General features: G+C 40.2%; 1 protein-coding gene across 3 annotated transcripts in view; it reads right to left on the reverse strand.

Moving 5' to 3' along the window:
• Positions 1-20233, reverse strand: part of Prrx1 (paired related homeobox 1) — a 78054-nt gene that overhangs the window by 18692 nt on the left and 39129 nt on the right. For 2 of the 3 annotated variants that reach the window (XR_003710485.1, XM_028761214.1), the window contains exons 2-4: positions 9933-10108; positions 5538-5719; positions 1753-1824 (exon numbers count right to left, since the gene is read on the reverse strand). Coding sequence is in view for 2 of the 3 variants with exons in the window: in XM_028761214.1 (XP_028617047.1) it covers positions 1770-1824; positions 5538-5719; positions 9933-10108 (413 nt within the window). In the remaining variant the exon portion in view is untranslated. The remainder of the gene's footprint in view (positions 1-1752; positions 1825-5537; positions 5720-9932; positions 10109-20233) is intronic. The other variant, XM_028761209.1, reaches the window with a different exon arrangement.

The following is a 20233-nucleotide window of genomic DNA, read 5'->3' on the forward strand; positions in this document are numbered from 1 at the left end:
GAGGGAGAGAGAGAGAGAGAGAGAGAGAGAGAGAGAGAGAGAGAGAGAGAGAGATAAAGTTAGACACAGGACAATCACTGAGAGCCTGGTGAACAGACAGACATCCATGTGCTTAGTTTCTCACTGAAAATAAGAATCTCTTATTCCTGTATGCAGGGAGCTCATCTGAGCTGAATCCTAGGACTGAGATTTTGAGATTCAAAAGGCTGGCTAGTGTACCATTTCTTTTGAATTTTTAACAAAGGTCTTTGTAACCAAGAAGCTGCATTGCCAAATAAAGCACATGGAGACATTAGGGATGTGAACCAAACACTTGTCTTCCATCTGCTGACTCATCAAGTCTGCAGTAGGACTTTACAGAGCTGACACATTTCTGGAATCATGAAGTTTTCCCTCTTCCTTATTTGGAGATTCCAAGCAGATGCAACCCAGCGGAGTGCTAACCCTTCTAGCAGGGTTAGATGATTGTTTCCTCTGGAGACAAGTCATTTATGATCAATTCAACTTTCTCTGAAAGGTGGTTTTAAGGAAAACTGAGGGAAAATAATCGCCAATACCATAGAAGTATAGCAAATACTCTCAACGGTTTTCTTTCTAATCACTCATATGGTCAGTCCTGTAAATCACAAAACAATTGAAATTGGCTCAATCTTTAATGCTATTTTTCATTCAGCCTTTTTGAGTAAATGATGACAAGCAGCTTAAAGCATCATCCTAACGATGATTGAGGCAGCCTGAGAAGCATGTGCATGGCCCTGAGAATCCAGGTTTCCAGCCCCTCTGGATTGTCTCTCATAGGCTCTACTTTGTGGTTTTCTGGATCCTGAAATATAGAGATTGAAGGCAATCTCTTTGGTTTTCTATCTTGTCAATGCAAGAACAATGGAGGTATGCATATTTCATCTAAGAAAATTGTTTCATTCTTCCTAGGGAAACTTACTTCTAAAGAGAGATTCCATAAAGCCTCTGGAGGTGTGCCTGTGTAGCCTTAACCATCATTTCTTGTTTCTAACTGAAATGCAGAAGCTAAGTTTTAAATATACACTTGGCTTTTTCTAAGTGGACACGTGGGACCGCTTCTCATTGGTAAGGCTTTGCTTTCCATCTCTCATTCTGTGATCCCTCTGTAATGTTTAACTTTTCTTTCTAGAAATATCTTTCTACGGATACCTGATCTTTTGTGTTTCTCCCTTCTCAGTACTGAATGTATACATACCATATTATTTATCCCTGGGTTCCAAACTTCCTTGTGAGACATACAATAGGGAAGGTATATCTAGCTCTATTTTAAAATATTAAGTTACAACACAAATCAACTATGGTATTGGCCTGAGAAGCAACAGAATCAGGATAATAGCATAGTCAGATCCCTGGCTCATACTCTGATATCTAAAGTCACCCAAGTCCAAGTTTGTAAATGTGATCCCCATGAAAATGACTTCAGCAGAACAACGGAGATACCGAATACCAGACCCACTCTAGACTAAATGGATCAGAGTCTTTATAGGCTCAGCCTAGTGATCCCTGAACATAACTGAGTCTGAGGGAGGCTGCTTTACCCTCTTACACTCCCTTAGCTGGGCAGGCTTTCTTAAATTTCTGACTTCTACTTTCCCATGTGGAGAACTCCAGTGCATATGTTGCTAGGATGCCATGCCTCAGTTTCTTAAAAAACAAAACAAAATCAAAAACCCTAATTCCCCCTTAAGCCCTGCCCCCAGAAGCCACCCTGCTCCCCATCTGACAAGTTACCTTTTCAGTGTCTTCCGTTAGAATCCGTTATGAAGCCCCTCGTGTAAACAACATCTTGGGAGGGACGAAGATCTATTTTTGAAAGTGTGAAAGGGAGAAATGAGCCAAATGCGTTGAGCAGATGTCAGCAGCACCATGACCAAGACCAACCAAGGGGAGGGACACTGTACAAGAGTAATTGGCCTCTCTTGCCCTTGCCACTATTCAAGTCCAGCTCTCCCTCTACAAATGGCACTCCTGACCAGTACTACAGAGCCAAGCCATTCACTATCTACCTCTTGTAGAAACAACAATGTTTGGGGAAGGGTCTCTTGGCTACTTCATCTCAAAGAATAGTATATAATTCAGTTAATTATTTCTACTCATGAGGCGTAACAGGGTAAGGTTAGTGAGTCCTGATCATTTTAGTGTTGGTGTGCATTTCCATTCTCATAAAGCACTTAAAGATGGTCCTCACCGAGGAAGTGTGTTTGTGTCCCAAAGACAAGGTTGCTTCAATTAGCTACAGATAAATAACAACCTCTACTAGGAAAGTGGTTTTCATGTTAAGAAGTGCATCACTTCCTTTAGTACCTTGGCTGCCTGTCTGATGTCATCACCTAATGTGGTCAAGAGGAGTGATGTCGTCATGGTGAGCTATAATTAGAGTGAACCAAATGTTCTAGTTTGCCTGGGACAATCTTTTTTTTTCTACCCTTTGTCCTAATGTAGTTATTATTATCATTCCAAAACCTTCCCACTCCAGATGATATAACTGTTACATGATCTTCACACTCAATAGCAAAGACATCCAGCACATAAAGGGAGCGTACTGTCCAGCCTATGATTCTGACCATAGGCAAATAACTGCTTTTATGACTTGGTTTCCTGTTCTTCTGAGACAAGTTATAGAAGTAGTTAGAAAACCATTCTCTCAAGCAAGAGTCTACTCTTTGTCCCTGAGTTTCATGATCTAACTATATAGGCAATCGCCTTAAGATGCCACACCCCAGGATGGAGACTTCAGCTCCAGACAGACTTTGCTGATCAAGAAAGAGTGTTTGAACCAAGAAAGAGAATTTAGATAGTTTTCCAGTCTTAGACATTTTGGTTTTTCCAATACAATTCAATGTCAAATTTGAATAGGATAGACTGGTCATGCAGCCCAATGTGTTGGATAGAAACTGGGCCCAGAAGTACTGTTCTAACTCTGCTTGCTGAAGACTTATACCTGGGGAAGCGTCTGGTCTCCTCTTGTTTTGAAACAGGGTAAGGATAGAGCTATCACACAGGAGTGCTCTAAAGGTTGACCAAGAGAAAGGCCTTTTAATGAATATCTCGTGTGAGGTACTAGCTTGACATAATGGTACAGACAGTAACAACAAGGTCTGTCATCTCCTTTGCTTTTCATCATTTTTTGCTTTTTAAATATTTCCTCAACAACAGTTACGTTTCCTAGCAAGTTTCAAAATGTAAAATCATAACATATTTGATTCTAAGCATAGTAGAAACATTCCCAAGTAACAGAATAGCCTTTGACACTTTCAGAAAGTAACGAACTTATGAACACTTCAGATAACAATAGGACAAAGAAACATCATTGATTAAACTTTTGCCTTAAACTTTTGCTTTTTTACTCATATTGGATATTAATTTATTCTTCATACAAAATATGAACAATTACCTTCTATGATGCTTCAATTAGCTATTTTTACAAACATTGTGTGTAAAAGAAATAAATGCATAACACGAAATGAGTAAAAAGCACTAAGTTACACAGTCTTAAGTGATAAAAGAGCATAATACAGAATAGTATGTACACTAAGACTATACCTATATAAAATAACGAACCCTAATCATAAAATGATTATGTCAAGATGGTGAGATTATGAGTGGATTTTTGAAATGTATGTAGAATTCTATGTTTTTTAAATTAAAATAGAATATTTCCCAAAAAGGCACAGCAAATGTCCATGTTACTAGCTGCTAGTTAGAATTCCCATTCTGTTAGATGCCCACACTGGGGAATATCTCTTTGGTTCAGATTGCCTAACTTGATGCTAGTACAGGAAGGATATAATCTCCGTTTGTGTAGTATGCTGTGTTCAGCTCCATGGGTAGGGACCACATGGCAGCCATCTGGATTGTTGATTGCTGGTGGTAAAAATCCCAAGGAAGACATAAGCAGTAAAAGGAGCAATACTTCCTGATTGGAACCAAATTCAAACCAGAGATCTTAATGCACCAGACTCTGAACTATACCCATATTCCAAGATGTTCACTGAATCTGTGGACTACTAATAGTTGTAGGGAAAACAGTCCTTCCTCTTATTTAAAATATTATAGAATATGGTATTCCACAACAATCTTCAAAATGTGTTTTTAGTAAGTTCTACAGGAGACGCATCTAAATGTTAAATAGCCATGGCTGAAAGGTTGGGCCAATAGAGACCCAGAACATACACAGGTCCCTCGCATTTTTCCAGACACAGATATCTATCATTGAGATCAGAGCTGTTTCAGGCTAAGGTCACAAGGGATGTATATAAAACTTCCCAATGCATCTTCAGCATTTCTCTGAAGAACTTACTTGGACCTGAGAGAGCGTTTAGATGAGGCTTTGGGATTTAATGATACCTATCAAGTATGGCAAAGCACTCATGTTTCTCAAATGTGGCATTTCACATCTTTACCTGGGCCTAATTCCCTGTAACAAGTTTTAAATCCCTCCTTAGGATGAGAATTAAGTTTAAAAAGATAAATGTCATTCAATAAGAAAATGAACATATGCATAGTTCTTCAAGCAGGATATATAGCTTTGACTTGGGTTTCTCCAAGATTTAAAGAAAGAGGCATACTAGGCTGACCATAGGTTAAGTCCAGGAATCCTAGATGCGCTTACATCAACCTGTGCTTTCTGAGAAGCACACTGAACAGGGAGTGAAAGTCTCCAAATAGAGAGTGAAATAGTACTTTATTATTTCCTGCTTCAAATTCCTTCTTAATATAAAAGTTTAATGTATTCTTCTTTTCTATTTAAAGCATACCACAAAGAGAGAGAAACATGAGAGGGAGGGAGGAAGGGAGGAAGGGAGGAAGGGAGGGAGGGAGGGAGGGAGGGAGGGAGACAAAGAGAGAGAGAGAGAGAAACATTGAGATACAGAAGAAGTACAAATGGAGGAGGAAGCACTGGGGATCTTAAGAAACTCTCACCTGCTAACAAAGTTCTAGGGTCATGAAAGTGATTAAAACAAGCTTCTCTGTCGCTGAATTTTCCTCTTTCCCTCCTGTCTCACTCCTTTCTTCCCTCCTTCTCCCTCCTCCCTGTCTCACTTCTTCTTCCTCCTGCCCTCCCTCCTTTCCTTTTCATTCAAAATCAGATTTATTTTGAAGAGTGCCTTTAGTCCTACACTTGGAGAATTACACATTGATTCCCTACTTGGCTGTAACACAGCAAATGTGTCTTAAATGGGATACTTTTGTTTCAGAATGGTTCCAAGAGGGCCATCGGGCACAGTTTACAAAGGATCTGTTCGTTTATATTCTTTCCCAGTTTTGCAACCTTGGCAAGACTTCCTGAGTCCGGGAGGAGATTGCTGATGGCTGCCCCTCTCTTCTGCCCCAAACCCTGCTCCTGGGGCAACTAGTAATCTCCTGGAAAAATGTGGGGGTGCCAGCAAGTTGAATGTCTCTGAAGAGGTTAACCCAGTAAGGAATGTCAGCCAGCTGCAAAAGCAGCCTTGAGAGTGGTGGATGGCTGAGAAGCATGTGGTAGTGGAGCAAGAGAGAGTGGGCCAGTCATTCACCTGTACGGAGAGGCTGTCCCCCAGGAGAGATAATCGGTGGGTCTGGGAGCAGGACGAGGTACGATGGGCTGCTCCACAGCAGTCACGTCTCCTGAGTAGGACTTGAGGAGAGAAGCATTTTTATTGGCCAGCATGGCTCGTTCATTCCTGCGGAACTTGGCTCTTCGGTTCTGAAACCACACCTGGAATATTGTTGAAAGGGGAGAAAGATGTCAAGAGGGAGAGGAAGAACGAGGAAAAATAGGTTACATGAATGAAGTTTTGGTTGATTTTACTATATAATGCCACCCCAAGAAAGTTACAGGATGGATCTAGACCTCTTCCTAAAATAATAGAACTCCTGCAGTGTTATCCTTCCCCCATGGGCAATGAGTTTTAGAGTTAAACCTCTGGATCTGTGTAATACTTCAGGGGTAGAGCTTAGCATGTACAAGGCCCCGCACAAAAGGATCATGAAATACTTGTAGTAATTAAGAATCCAGAGATGGGAATCTATGAACACTCCACGAGACAAGAAAATGTTGGCTATAAACCCTGTTGTAATTATATTCAATAAAATTATTATTTCCTTAGATGCTGACAATAGTTTTCCTAAGGACATTTTAAAGATTCTTCAAATTTTTCATCTGCTTTCATTGTGTTTATTATTTAAAGAAAACCCTCTATCTCCTCCATACCTTATGGCAAGGATTAAGAAGAAAATTATTCGTAGAAAAGGTACAGGAAAAACCATAAGGGAAATGAAGATGCAACCAAAGAAAGAGAACCACTAAAGAGTGCTCCAATAAGTTGGCAACCCCAACAGGAGCCCAACCAAATGGGGACTCTGTAGACTAAGACTGAGGGAGGATAGATGTTCAGGGGTATCCCTCTCCCATCAAGGGTGTATCTGCACACTGGCTCCTGGCTATGCGGTCCAATCACTTCTACCATATTGAAACGAACAGGGAAACCTATTTGCATTCTATAAAGGAACTTTCAGGAGGAAAGAAAAATCACACAAACAACAAACAAACGGAACGAACAAACCAAGTACTAGCCCTGAGAATACAACTGGAGGACATTTATTTGTACATCTCAAGGGATGCACGGAGCCTGACAGGATCTGCGACAGCTAATCATAGACTCTTATTTAAGTTGATCCCAGGACTAGTAACCTACATTGGGAGTTACACTATTTCTAGGCTGTGTAATAATTCTGCAGGTTGGGTTTTATCATTTCTACCTTAAAGTTGAGGAAATGTGTCCAGTGAGATACGATCCTGAAGTTCATGCCAATAATAACTGCATTTATTTTTACTTAAGGGTGTCTAACCCATGACCATACAATTCTTCCAGACTGCAATATAATTTTATCCATTCATTATATTCATTCAAGAACGCTCTATGGAGTGTTCGCTAGAGTGCAGGCCTCATACTAAATGTGGGAAGAAAGAGATGACGAGGACTTACTGACTGCTCTCAAGCAGTTCAAAGTTTGTTAAAGCCTGATGTGTACATACATCTAAATAATGTAAAGCAAATATTTTGGTCAAGTTTTAGAAAGTATGATGGTATATGGTAATAAATTGCTCTAAGGAACAACATTTACCTAAAATGCTGTGTGACTATTGCGCTTCCCACACCCCACATAGAATTGTGTAGCATGAAGTACCAGAATGGAAATCAGCAAAATCAGTAGTTTTAGACATCTTTCCCTACCTGCCCAGCCCTCAGATCTTTCATTTGTAATATGAACAAGAATTGTCATTACCACTTTAAATGTAAATAAAATGGATGCCTTGCTTGATACCCTCCTCTGCCTTTCTACTAAAAAGTAAAATGAAAATTTCTTAACACAGAAAAAATAGCAGTGTTCAAGAATTAGCCCTCTGTTTATCATAAAGCCACAGTACTTTTTAGTGTGTCTTAGGCTCAGAGGATTCCCGCAAAACAGCAGATGTGTGTCCACCATGTCCTGTGACACCAGGCATTCATGCTACCTGTAGTATACCTTCTCTATGCCCAGGTTTCAAACCCAAGATTTTACAGTAACACCACTTTCTCTGTGAAGAGTTACAGTGAAAGGTATGTGACATTAAGGTCTAAAGAACTGGATAAAAATCTCAACTATACTACATTAAGGATTTATCCTCAAACTGTTATTTAATTTGTCTGTATCAGTCTTGTGGTTGATTAGATGACCAACCTGATTACAAATAGTTTTGAATTGGTTCACAGCGTACAAGTAATCAGGGTGTAACCCCACCCTTTTCCCTGGGCAGAATGGATCATTCTTTTCTCTTATCTATGGGTAATACTTTCAGATTCCTTTACTGTGGGGATCATCTTGTGATGACATCATCCTTCAATGGCCTGCACATCTTCTTTCATTTCTAGGCAATGGTACCCTTAATAAGAGGGCCAGTGCCTCGTTTATCTCCAACAAATCAAATGAAGTAAAAGAATCTGCAGTAGCTCAATAAGCATTTGAGGAAAAAGGGAGAAATGTATTTTGCAAAGATGAATAAAACTTATTTCCATGCAGGAGGACTTTAGCACACAGTGAGGAGACTTGACACACAGATAGCTTCATACAGTACATGCCATGTTATGACAAATGCCCTGAATATGGAGTCCCGGAGTTCAGTGATTGATTTGGTCTGGGAAAGGCTAGGAGTTTAAGGAGAAATAACAAAATCACAGAGGAAAAATTCTGTGCCACTCGCTCAGGAAATATTCACAGCAATAGAAGCATAGGTTTGTCCTGTAGTGGAAAAGGAAGAGAAAAAGACATATACGGTAGGCATACGTGATACACAGATGGAATTTTCCTGTGTCTCCCACCATGTGTGCTTAAGTATGCGCATATGTGTGCATCATGTATGTACATGCATGATATTCAACCACCGAAATTGGACAAGATTTATCTCCAACTCAAAAAGTGACCCTTCTGCATTTTAAAAACAGTCTTCACCATCGCACAATCTATGTTTCCTTTTAAAATTAGGAGCACAACAACAAAATGGTGCTGTGGGATACTAGGGGATTTAATTTTTTTACATACAATATAATTGACCATATTCTTTCCCTTTCTCCAATTCCTCCCAGATCCTCCCTACCTTCTTACCTATTTAAATTTATGTTTTCTCTCTCTGCATCTCTGTCTCTCTGTCTCTCTCCATCTCTCTCTGTCTCTCTCTGTCTCTGTCTCTCTGTCTCTGTCTCTCTCTGTCTCTCTCTGTCTCTGTCTCTCTCTGTCTCTGTCTCTCTCTGTCTTTCTCTGTCTCCCTCTGTCTCTTGAACTCTCTCTCTCTCTCTCTCTCTCTCTCTTTCTCTCTCTCTCCCTCTCTCTCAAAAAGAAAGTTAAAAACAAAACCAAAAGATTAATAAAAAAGAAAAAGAAAACACCCAAACTAGGAACACGTTTTTGTATGTTCTTTTCTTTCTTCTTTCTTTGTTTTCTTCGTGTGTGGGTTATTCATTTACAGATGTCATTTCACTGTAGGGTTGGGAAATAGGAGATGTAGAGGGTTAGGAAGGTGGGGGGAGCTCATAGCACTATGTGAAAAGCAGCCTGGAGTGTGAACTGAGGTTAACATCAGTTCTGTAAGGATAGCGGGAGGGGGAGAACAGGGCCAATGTTGAGGCTATGGAGATTTATGCTTCTATGGAGCATCTCCTGAGCCCTGACTGCCAACACAAGGTACATCCTCAACATTCTGTCTCCATTTCCAGAGGACTACAGAAGGGGCCTAGATGGCTTTCCTTGCATCTTCTTTTCATTTTTCTTGTCTCTTGGGAAGAACCTGGAGGAGATACCCCTGTGTCCCCAGGTGGAGAATCTTTTTACACTCTTCTGACTGAAGGAACTGCCATGACTCTACCCTCCCACTCTCTGTTTTATTTCATAAAGGCATTGGAGACTATAAGATGTTATCTAGTTTAAGTGTGCTCTTAACTTTTCAATATCTATATCCAGCCTTTATCACCACTCATAATCATGAATACTGAAAGCAAAGTACTAGAAGGTTTATATATTCTCCCATGCTGGTGGGGAAACATCAGGTGAGGAAGAGCTCATATCTATGGCCACTCTATGATTTAAATTGAGTGCTGGTGGTGCAGAGGCAAGCCTTCAGTGGATAGCCTATAGAACACTATATAGAAAGTTCACAACAGGGAAAGGAGAAAGCCTTCCCTTCCCTACAGCATATTCCGTCCTTTCTAAAGGCATTCTACTTGGATTTTTAAAATGCCACTCTACCCAAAGAAGCACAGTAAAGATATGAAGCCTGTTGTTATACTTTATTTTCATGACCCATATTAGTATCAACTTCAGTGCCAAACCTATGTTTAGAGATATGTCACTGTGAAGGGATGCTTGGTGCCTGCCACTCAAAGCATGAGCCTTACCTGCACTCTGGCCTCAGTGAGGTTCACCCGACGTGCAAGATCTTCTCGAACAAAAGCATCCGGGTAATGTGTCCGCTCGAAGACACGCTCCAAGGCCTGCAACTGGCTGCTATTGAAGGTTGTCCTGTTTCTCCGTTGCTTTCTCTTCTTCTTCTCCTCAGAGTTCAACTGATCATCTGGAATGAAATTGGTGGTAAGGAGGAAAGATCACTCTAGAGGTCCCAGATGGCCTGTATTTACTGTCATCTAGAATGAGAGCTTGCTTCTTTTGCTCACGTCCTTAGCAAAGTACTGCAAGTCAAATGCCATTTTTCTTATACAAATGCCAGCAAGGGCCAAGAATCCTCCCCAGTCTTGGGGCCTCATTACTGCACCTCTATGTAAGATTAGGCCTGAGATGGGTGCCTGAAAAATGTCACTTGCAGCTCATTGAAGTCACTTCTGTAAAAGAGGGCTAAAAGAAAATCTCACTCTTGTCCATATTCTCTCTATCTCACCAGAGATGGGGAAAGAAAAGTAGGCCCTATTTTATCTCACTCCCTTATACTATATGATGTTCATTTCCACAGTTTTATCACAAAATATACCAGCTCCTCTCCACAGCACAGACATGCGGTCACAAGTGCACATTATACAGAAAAGAGACTTTACTCTTCAAACCAAATCAAAGAGGCTCCAATGTTAAAATGCATTCTCCTTAAATGCAGTGACTGATTCAGAGCACCATCCATTAAAAACTCCATGCCATGCCATTGTCCAAACAGGCTTCAGCTTAGTTCAAGGTTAGGGCCAAAACTAGTATCAGGAACTCAAGCAACCATTACTAAGAAAACACAAGAATGAGAAACTGCTCCCTGAAAGAGTTGCATCCCACATTGAGTAATAGAGTCCTGAGGACTGAGAGACCTTTGGGGAAAAAAATTGACATCTCTGCATATTTACCTGCCGGGGTCCTTCTTGGTTAGCTCTGAATTATCCCAAAGCCATCTTGTTGTGCCAGTCATTCAGGGAGCAAAATGTCCCCTTAGAGAGTAACATGGGCCTGTCCTGAACCACCCCCCCCAACCCCAGTACAAGAACGATTGACTGGAAACCGAGTGGCTGACCAGCTGTGCTAATACCACCATCAAACAATTATCCCAGAGGCTGGAACTCCCAGAGCCCATATGGGTTATACACATTCTTTTATGGCACAGGTTGTCCAGAGAGGCTCAGTCCCAAGTAAATCACAAGGAGTAAAGATGAGAATAAAGGGAAAATTGTATATTTTCTCCGTTTTTAACAAAAAGGAGCTCTTAGCTCTTTGTTTCTAGCACATCAAATCATAGTTTCCTGTGAGTAAAAACACACAACACTCTCAACAAAGTTGCTAGCAAGAACCAAGTTGTTTTAACGACAGCCACCTCAGCTGTAATGTCATTCTTACCCAAAAGTAACAAATTAGAGCCTGTTCTACATTTATGTTTGGGTTCAAAGTACAGGTTAGACCGGGGACTCCTGCAGAGCAGATCTCTAGGTGCCTGATGACTGGGACTGCTATCTTTACACACTAAGACTCCTTCCTTCTTAGGCAATTCCAGGACTTAGAACAGACACTGTATATTGTCCTTGGTAATTAAAGACCCAGATACAATAAACACTGGCTAATTTTTTCCCCCACGGGAAACATGAAACTTGTCCTCAGAAAAGTGTTTCTGTAGAAAAAAAAAGTAAGATCTTACTCATTTTCTCAAAGAAAGAAGTTGCTGATTGTCATTCCCTGATTGATGGATGCAGGAGCTTCATTAATCCTCGTACTTCATGATGTTATTGCACCCTGATAGAGCTTCTATCATGCTCTGCTGAGACTCTCAGATCAGCCCCATTCTGATGATGAAACCCATTTGAATCATAATTTTCAAGCTCTCTCCAGGCCTAGAATATCCTAGCTAACATGACTGACATTGTTTACCTATTAGAAAAATTAGCCGACCATAACGTCAACACTGTAATTCAAACACATAGGACCAAACATTGGTTAGGATGTAGAGTCTTCTCCCTGTTCAATTGTTTGGAAGCATTTGTATTATTCTTTTGTTCTTCTTCATACTAGATCTCTTGAATGCAGTTCCATATGCCTAGCTCTTCTGGTATGTCTTCGTCTTCAGGGACTTTGAGACAATACCTTATTATGAATGTCATGTTTCCATAAAACATGAATCTGCAAAAAGTCCTTAGCTTCTATACTTTTCTAAATTTGAGACCAATCAAATCACAAGTTACTATATTTTTTTTTGTCAAATAAAGAAAACACCAGGTTAAGTAAATACTCTGATTTTTCTTCACCCATAATTCCTTTTCCTGCATAACCACAAGTTCCATATTCTTTGTTCTGTCTTGTAATCCTGTTTCTTCTTGTACTGCCAAGCTCTGATCAAGATCAATAATATTTTTATGTCTTGTTCTTAGTACTACAACCTGCCCCATCCCCTCTGGGTAGTTCTTTGAGATCTCCCACTGTTGACTGAAATTCCACTGACTGTCCACTATAAAACCACCAACTCCCTTGACATGGGAGTACGGGAAATGAAGGATTACAGTTTATGACACAGAATAAATAGCAACTATGATCTGAAGTGATTCCAGCAAGAGTTTCCCAGTGAATGTTCTTGGGCTTTTTTAACAAATGAAAACATCAGTTCAGATTATGTTGAAGGTGAGAAAAGACATGCAAATCACAAGGGTCCCGGGAGTCTGGCTCTGGCAAATGTCCTTCAAAACCCAAGTCAAATGGAGAGAGACAATGAGTAGGCAGCAATGAGTGGGAGCAGCAGACCACTGGCTCATCTGTCTTTGCTCACTGCTCACAGCCTGAGAGGTTTCCCTACCATTGAAGAACAGGACTTGGTACTGTGTCTTCCACAGCAGAAGATAAATAAAGGCTGCTGACGTTTACAAATTCAAGGCACTTGAAAAACGTGTGATAAATACATTTATCAGATTTGGGGCTCTGGGTAAATGCAAGAAAAAAAAAGGCAGTGAGGGTTTATCATAGCATCAGAGTCATCTGTCTGCTAGGCCAGCTACAGTGAAGACTAATTTCAAATTACGAGTTTCAAAGGCACTAATATCCAACTGGCTGATGGGATAGACACCATTTTTAGGCATCCCGAAGGGACTGGGATTTACTAAGCTTTGGAATAACCAGGAGTTGAGAATACATCTTTACAAAAAGAGATCATATGTAAATCCAAGGTAATTATGGATTTTATAGGTTTGGTGTTTGAATGCATTGCAAAGTATATACTTATTGTTACTTTCTGGGTGAAATGACTAAATTGGTTTAGTGGACAAGTATAGCCTCACTTGGAATCCTAAGATTCTGGCACCAAATGGAATGCAAGAAATTCCCTAATCTATCGCCCTCATTTTGCAGATGAGATAAGGACTGAGCAGAACAAGATTTGCCTGAAATAACAATGACATTTTGAGATTTCTAGACAGGGCTGGGGGTCAGGACACCCAATTCGACATTGTTAAGTGAATGTACATGCCGTGCAAGAGAAAAGCATGAAGAGGTCAGCAAGGAAAGAAGACCTAGCTGTGGAAATGTGTCATGAGAAATGATTTCTCATGCAAGCTGTTATAAAACTATTATAAGGCAAGTCTGTGTACAAGAGTCAATGTGTCGTGTACTATGTCTGCCAGAATGCCCATATGTGCGTCTTTAGTAGCTGTTTAGGTCAGATGTCCCTTACTTTCTTTCTCAGTTGCCTCCCTAAGTACCTGGTTATTTACACACAACAGAATACCTTCGCCTTCCATCGTTTTCCCAGGAACACATGGGCGCACTTCTCTTTCATTTTGAAGAACACATTAAAATCAATGTGTCTTAGGAAGCACATCTCGTGTTTTACTTCCTGTGTGAAGACTTGGCCAATAGCTTCAGTCCATATTGACCTATTCCTTTCTGAATCTCCATATATATGTTACAATTTTATCAAATACTATGTAAAAATTATGTTCAGCCTAGACCCTCTGAATGTATGTAGCAGCAGATGTGCAGCTTGGTCTTCATGTGAGTTCCCCCTAACAACTAGAGCTAGGGCTGTGATAAATTTGTTGTCTGCCTGTGGATCCTGTTACTCTAACTGGGCTACCTTGTCTGGCATCAATAAGAGAGGATGCCCCTAGTCCTCCAGTGTGGAGGATGGGATGGGGGGTGCTGATATTGGGATGTAAAGTGATAAATAACTTAACTAATTAAATTTAAAATTTTCAATCCAATTCTTTTTGGGTGGGCATTTTCTTCATTTTCTTGTCTTTGCGCATTCAATCATTGCTATGAGAGGGGGGCCAGCATAGATGAGCTGGTGATAAATGTTGGAAGAATGGACCTATATGGTCATATAGAAGCAGAACCAAGAATTAGAGCCCCCGCTGCCCAAAGGGCTCAGTGAGTCCTAAATTCTGATGATTCTTTTTAATAGTGAAAAACAACTAGTTAGCTCAGGACTATCTTTGTTTTGGGGCAATTTTAAATACAAAAGGAAAAATAAACTTTTTACAGCGAGTCTTCTTCAGATCCAGGCACAGGAAAAGACTCGGAGTCTTGTTTCTTTGTAAATGGAGAGCTCAGTCTTTTGGTTTCATCTCTTATGTAAAAAGCATCTTTGAGATGAATGAGCAATTTAAAGAATCAGAAACATATATGAGACAGAAATGCTTAAAAAGAGGAGTGCTTTTAGTGGGACAGAGTGTTAGTAGCATCAGAATAGGGACCAGAAACACTTGCAAGATAAATTGTATATACATACATGGATTGGAAAGAAACCACTAACATTCACCCTGGCTGTAGCATAAAGTTCACTCTGTATGCCATATGAGGCTGCTGACATTTCACTAGAGGCAGAGTGAAGAAAGCAGAAAGCACTACTAAGTACCTTCAAATACCAAGATCAGGCAGCTATGGTAACTCCTACTTACAAAGACCTTGCACCTCTCATGCAGTCTCTGACCTTCTGCTGTGCTACATCCAGTAGGAGGAACTTCTGAGGTTCACGATCAAGGGTCAACCCAGTGTAATTTAAAGGTACAGTAAAAATATATTTTAGGAAGAAAATCGCAGTAAAAATGTGTTCCCTATGCCTGAGTCACATCAATTTGGGAAGAAATCTGATGCAAGAAGATAAAATGCCAACTTCGGTAGCAGAAACCAACCACCACATCAAAGTTCGCCGTCCGTCTCTGGGTTGAAATCATGGCAGGCAAGCGGATCTGAAGTGCAGACCGCTGATTGCTTTATGGGCATTGAAGAATGTTTTCAAAGCAATTTATATTGCACAACAGCTACTTACTTTAATGGGATTTGTGTGGTTCGGGCCCTGTAACCTTTAGAAAATTGAAAGGAGGTATAATTGCAAAAGCCACTAAGAACTGTTTTTGCTTAGATTGCCAGGCCTATGAAAAGCATGAACACAACTGTGGTGCTCATTAACATTTCTTTGAGTCGACTTAGCTTTAACTGAAATTGGGACAGCATCCTTCTAATATGTGCTCTGATAAGTGGCTTGGGTACTACTTAACTGGAGACACTGTCCCAATGTAAATGAAGCTTAGCTATGTGTCACAATGACCAAAGCCAGGTTTAGCATCATGCTTTCCCCCTTCCCCACAACATGATCCTCCATCACTGAATCTCATCCACTCTGACAAATATGTAGCTATTCAGTTATTATAAGTAAATGATGAACTTAGCCTGGCAGTGGTGGCACACACCTTTAATCCCAGCACTTGGGAGGCAGAGGCAGGAAGATTTCTGAGTTCAAGGCCAGCCTAGTCTACAGAATGAGTTCCAGGACAGCCGGGGTATACAGAGAAACCCAGTCTCAACCCCCTCCCCCCGAATGATGACCTTAGAGCTACCAGGCCCATCCTGTGTGGTGAAATTAGACATTTGTACTTGCCTTTACCATCAACTTGCATGTATTTGGCTTATTCTTGTTAGTTATTAATCTAAATCTTACAAAAATAATATTAAAATTGTAAAATGTGATTGTTCATTAAGAAAAAAAGAATGTTCTAAAGACATGAAAAGGGGATGGGTGGGGTGGGGCTGGAGAGACAGCTTCATGTGGATTCTTCTTGCACAAGACCAGAGTACCCAGGACCCACGTCAGGTGACTCATAACTGCCCATTACTTGAGCTGCATGGAATCTGATGCCCTCTTCTGGCCTCCACATGTCCACAGGCACCTGCACTCACAAGCACAAGCATACACAGACATACATACAAACACACAAACACAAACACACACATACAAACACACAAACATATACACCCACATACACAAACACATATATATATACATACACACACACACTAAATATTTTAATAAATTTATTTTTAATGGCTCTTTAAAGGTAAGCCTCTGGTTCTGCATGCAGAAAGAAAAAGTACTCAAAGTTTAGTTTTCTCATTATAGCTAACCTTCCTCTGAAACAGAAAGCACTAAAAACTATGAAGTACCTTAACATGGCTAGTATTACTTTAAATCTCTTGTCTTACCTATTTTTATTTTGAATCTATAAGGAAAATGCATTTTCATAGTATTAAAAATGTTAATATAATCCATATCACCTTCTGTGCTTTAACTCTCAACATGTGCCTTATGGCATTTCTGATCAGAATTCCTCAGGGAATTCAGTACAAATGAACCTTCTTATGCTGTCCTATAGCAGAACTCTAACTTTCTTCTGGAACTATGTAGAGTGTGTATAAAGCTCTAGGTCTGATCTTCAGCACCACCAAGTAGTAGTAGTAATAGTAAAATTTACAAATTATTAGACAGAGTACATTCTCTTTGATAGAGACATAAATATCTGGCTTTAGATATGTACACCACTCTCAATTTCTTTATGGGAAGTATTAAAAAAGCAGGAAATAAGAACCCTTGATCAGATCCACCTGACTATAATGGAGGGGGCTATAGTGGAACAGAGGAGAAAGCTTAGCAGCTTAGAAACCAAGATAACCGTGTTTTCCTGCAGCCCTACCCCTTATTAACTGTGACTGAGGACAATGTGCTCCACTTCTCTGTGCGCGATCTTCAGAAGAACAGAATAGAGAAAAAGGACTTAGGTCCCAAGGTTGCCTGAGGTGTTCAGGAGTGCATCCTAGGCAGCCAGTGTGGCACAGAGAAAGCATTGGTAACTAAGGCTTGATCAAGTTGGATGAGTGTGTAGATGAGGCTGAGGTTGGGTGCAACAAAAAAAGACTCATAAAAGCTTTAAAAGTCAGTAGGAACTAAGACATGGTGGTCGACTCAACAGAGCATAAGGAAATCCACAGTTTGTCCCAGACAACCCACTGGGGAATATTCTTCTGCTGTTACTTAATTCCTGGCTTTCTACAGAGTCAAATTTTCTCGCTCTAAAATTCACTTCTGAAAAGAAATATTCAAATATCAAGCAGATGCCTGCACTCAACTAGGTAAGGAATTCATAACTTTTGTAAACAATCTCAACAGAAATTAGTATTTTGGAAAACACTGGAAAAAGAGGATGGCCAAAGGCTAAACATGGGCTGTGAAAATTCAATTATTCTCAGCTCATTTGCTTTGTGTTAACTAATTTGGTTGCCACATGTCTAAACTAAAAGTCACATTATTCAGTATTTGCACAGCAACTTTTCTTTCTTCCTCCTTTTTTATTTAATTTTTTTAAATGTCTGAGCTTTTGGGGACATTCCAAAAGTTTTCTTTTTAAAGAAAAAAAGAAAGAAAACAAACAAGGAAAGAAATGACAAAGGAAGACAAAATTCTAGGAAAAAAGTAATTTTGAATCAGTTTTGAAAGCTTTTCAAACTTTTCAGTATTCTAGGTGTATGGTCCCCTGAGGGAGGAGACAGCTCTGGGTGAGCCTGTGCTCCAGCTTCCTCTTCCTCTGACATTCTTCCTTTGTAAAGAGGGTTTCCAACTTTAAGGAAGTTTTAACATCAATCATGACATTACCAGTAGGAACTGGCAATATCGTGTGGATCAACCTGCCCCAGGTCATTTTTAAAGATGATATTTTATTTTTGTTCCATTTTAAAATGCAACTTTAAGAGCTGGGAGGGGGAAACAAACAGGCTAGAGGAGCCAACTGCAGTGAGTGAAACGTTCATACTTAATGCATGAGCTCAGCCTTTGGAAGGACAGGAAGAATGGAACAGAGAGGGCTCGTCTCCTTGGATTAAAAAATAGTAATAATTACAAGGTATTTAAAGTCTTACAGAGTGACTTATACTGCCCTGTATGTTTTTATTCTAGAGTGAAAGGACAAGATGCTTCTAGAAGAAAAGTCATGGGGAACTGAGAGCTAGCTGTCCATCACAATAAAACACAGAGCAAAGGATTTCAGTAATCTGCCTGTAAACAAGGAAGTCTGGAGGGGAGATTAAGTCCCTCTGGATGGTTACTCTGGCCTTAGATACCAAAAGGATTGGAAGACAGGAGGATGCAAGTGTGCCCAACATTAATAATCTGAAATTAATGAGTAATGTTTAAGTAAAGGAAATTAAAATTCTCCCCCAAAGAACAAGAAAAGTCAAAGTATATATGTGGTGATTCAAGCTTAGAACTTTTTTGTGGTGTTGGAAAGTGGACACTACTCTACAACATCTCTCGGTTTTAATACTCTCATATATAAAATCTATTGCTCTCTCAGTCAGTTCAAGTTGCCATGAAAAAGTCCCGTTGGCTGGGAGATACATAGCAGAAATTTATCTCTCACAGCCTGGAAACTGGGGAGCTTTAGCACCGGAGTGTAGGCCTATTCAGTTCCTTAAAAATAAGTGTGTGTGTGGGGGGGTGGGGGAGTGGCTGTGTTTTTTTTGAGGTAACAAGGATCATATTCTATTATGAGGGCTCCAACCTCGTGACCTTATCTGAACCTCGTTACTTCCTCAAGACCTGACCTTCAAACATGTCTGTCTCACTGAGTGTTACAGCAATCACACATGAACTGGCTTGGAGGTGAGGGTAGGGTAGGCATAAGCATTACTGCAGGGGATTTGCTCTGACCCAAAGAATTCACTCACACAGTTTTAGAGGATTCCAGTTATAAGGACAGGTTATATGCTGTTGCATCTTGGTTTAAGATGTATTGAGTCTTAGTAATTATTATTAGAAATTCTGGAAGTTGAGTAAAGGTTGGAAAACAGGAGGATTGGATTCTGATTCAAGGAGTTACTGGCCAAGTCTGTAATGTCAACCTGCAGTGCCACCAACATCTCACTGTGGGGTACTGGGGTTGTGTTTATATTTCCAGTATGTAGCCAGGTAGAAAGGTTTCAATTATTGTTTCTTATAGATGACAACAAATTATGATCTGTTTGATGATAGTGTGCTCTTTTTCTTTTTTTTTTTTAAAGAAAATCATTGCCTGGATTATAAATCTTACAAAGGCTGCAATGTAATTAGCATGCCTGGGGAAATCCTGGAAGACTGATAAATACCTGAATGCCATAAGGATCTCACTGGAATAAATCTCCAGATTGAAAATTATATGAATGCTATTTTATAAGAAATTATTTATGTCTAGACAAGGAAGAGCCCTGTCAGTTGCCCTGTACTCTAGCTACTAGGATTAGTAACAACTATGAACCACTTCGGTTTCTTCTACTATCTTTTCTTTCTTATGAGTTAAAGGGCATTCACCTTGCTGCAAACCCTGTTTCTATCAAACACTGAAGACCAATTATAAAATTACTGACACTAACTATGCTCAACACCAACCAATCATAACCTTCACATCCTTTGAACACTGGTTCAAACGTCTACCAATTTCCTGTTGCCAACCAGGGAAAGCAGGCTTTCTGAATGCAGAGAGGTACAACATACAGTCAGTTCTCAGAGGATTTTATGTTGAGTTGAGAAGCAAAGTAGCAAGCACATCAACAGAAAAGTAACAGCAGAGAAAATATATCCATTTAATTTAATGGCCACCGGAGCCAACAGTAGGCAAGGGAGAAGGACCGAGCTATCACGTGGGTGCTAGGGTGGAGATACAACCTTCATGAGCTTCCTTCTCTCAGGTTGGAAGCTCAGCATCCTTCCTCAGTTTCAGCATAGCTTTGTCTCCATTCTCTCCACTCCAGTAGCAGCACCAATGGTGACCACCGTCTTTGTTTTCATACTTCAATTCTGTCGCTTGGGGCCTAAAAAAAAATCCTTGGCCTTATCCTTATACACATACTTTACATCAGTGGTTCCTTCTCCTCTTAGAAGTCTCAGCTTCCTGCTAGCTCTTTGCACAAACCTCCTCTACCAAGCAGTAGA

The sequence above is a fragment of the Grammomys surdaster genome, unplaced genomic scaffold, assembly GCF_004785775.1.
Source record: "Grammomys surdaster isolate TR1022 unplaced genomic scaffold, NIH_TR_1.0 130, whole genome shotgun sequence".
NCBI classification, from domain to species: domain Eukaryota; kingdom Metazoa; phylum Chordata; class Mammalia; order Rodentia; family Muridae; genus Grammomys; species Grammomys surdaster.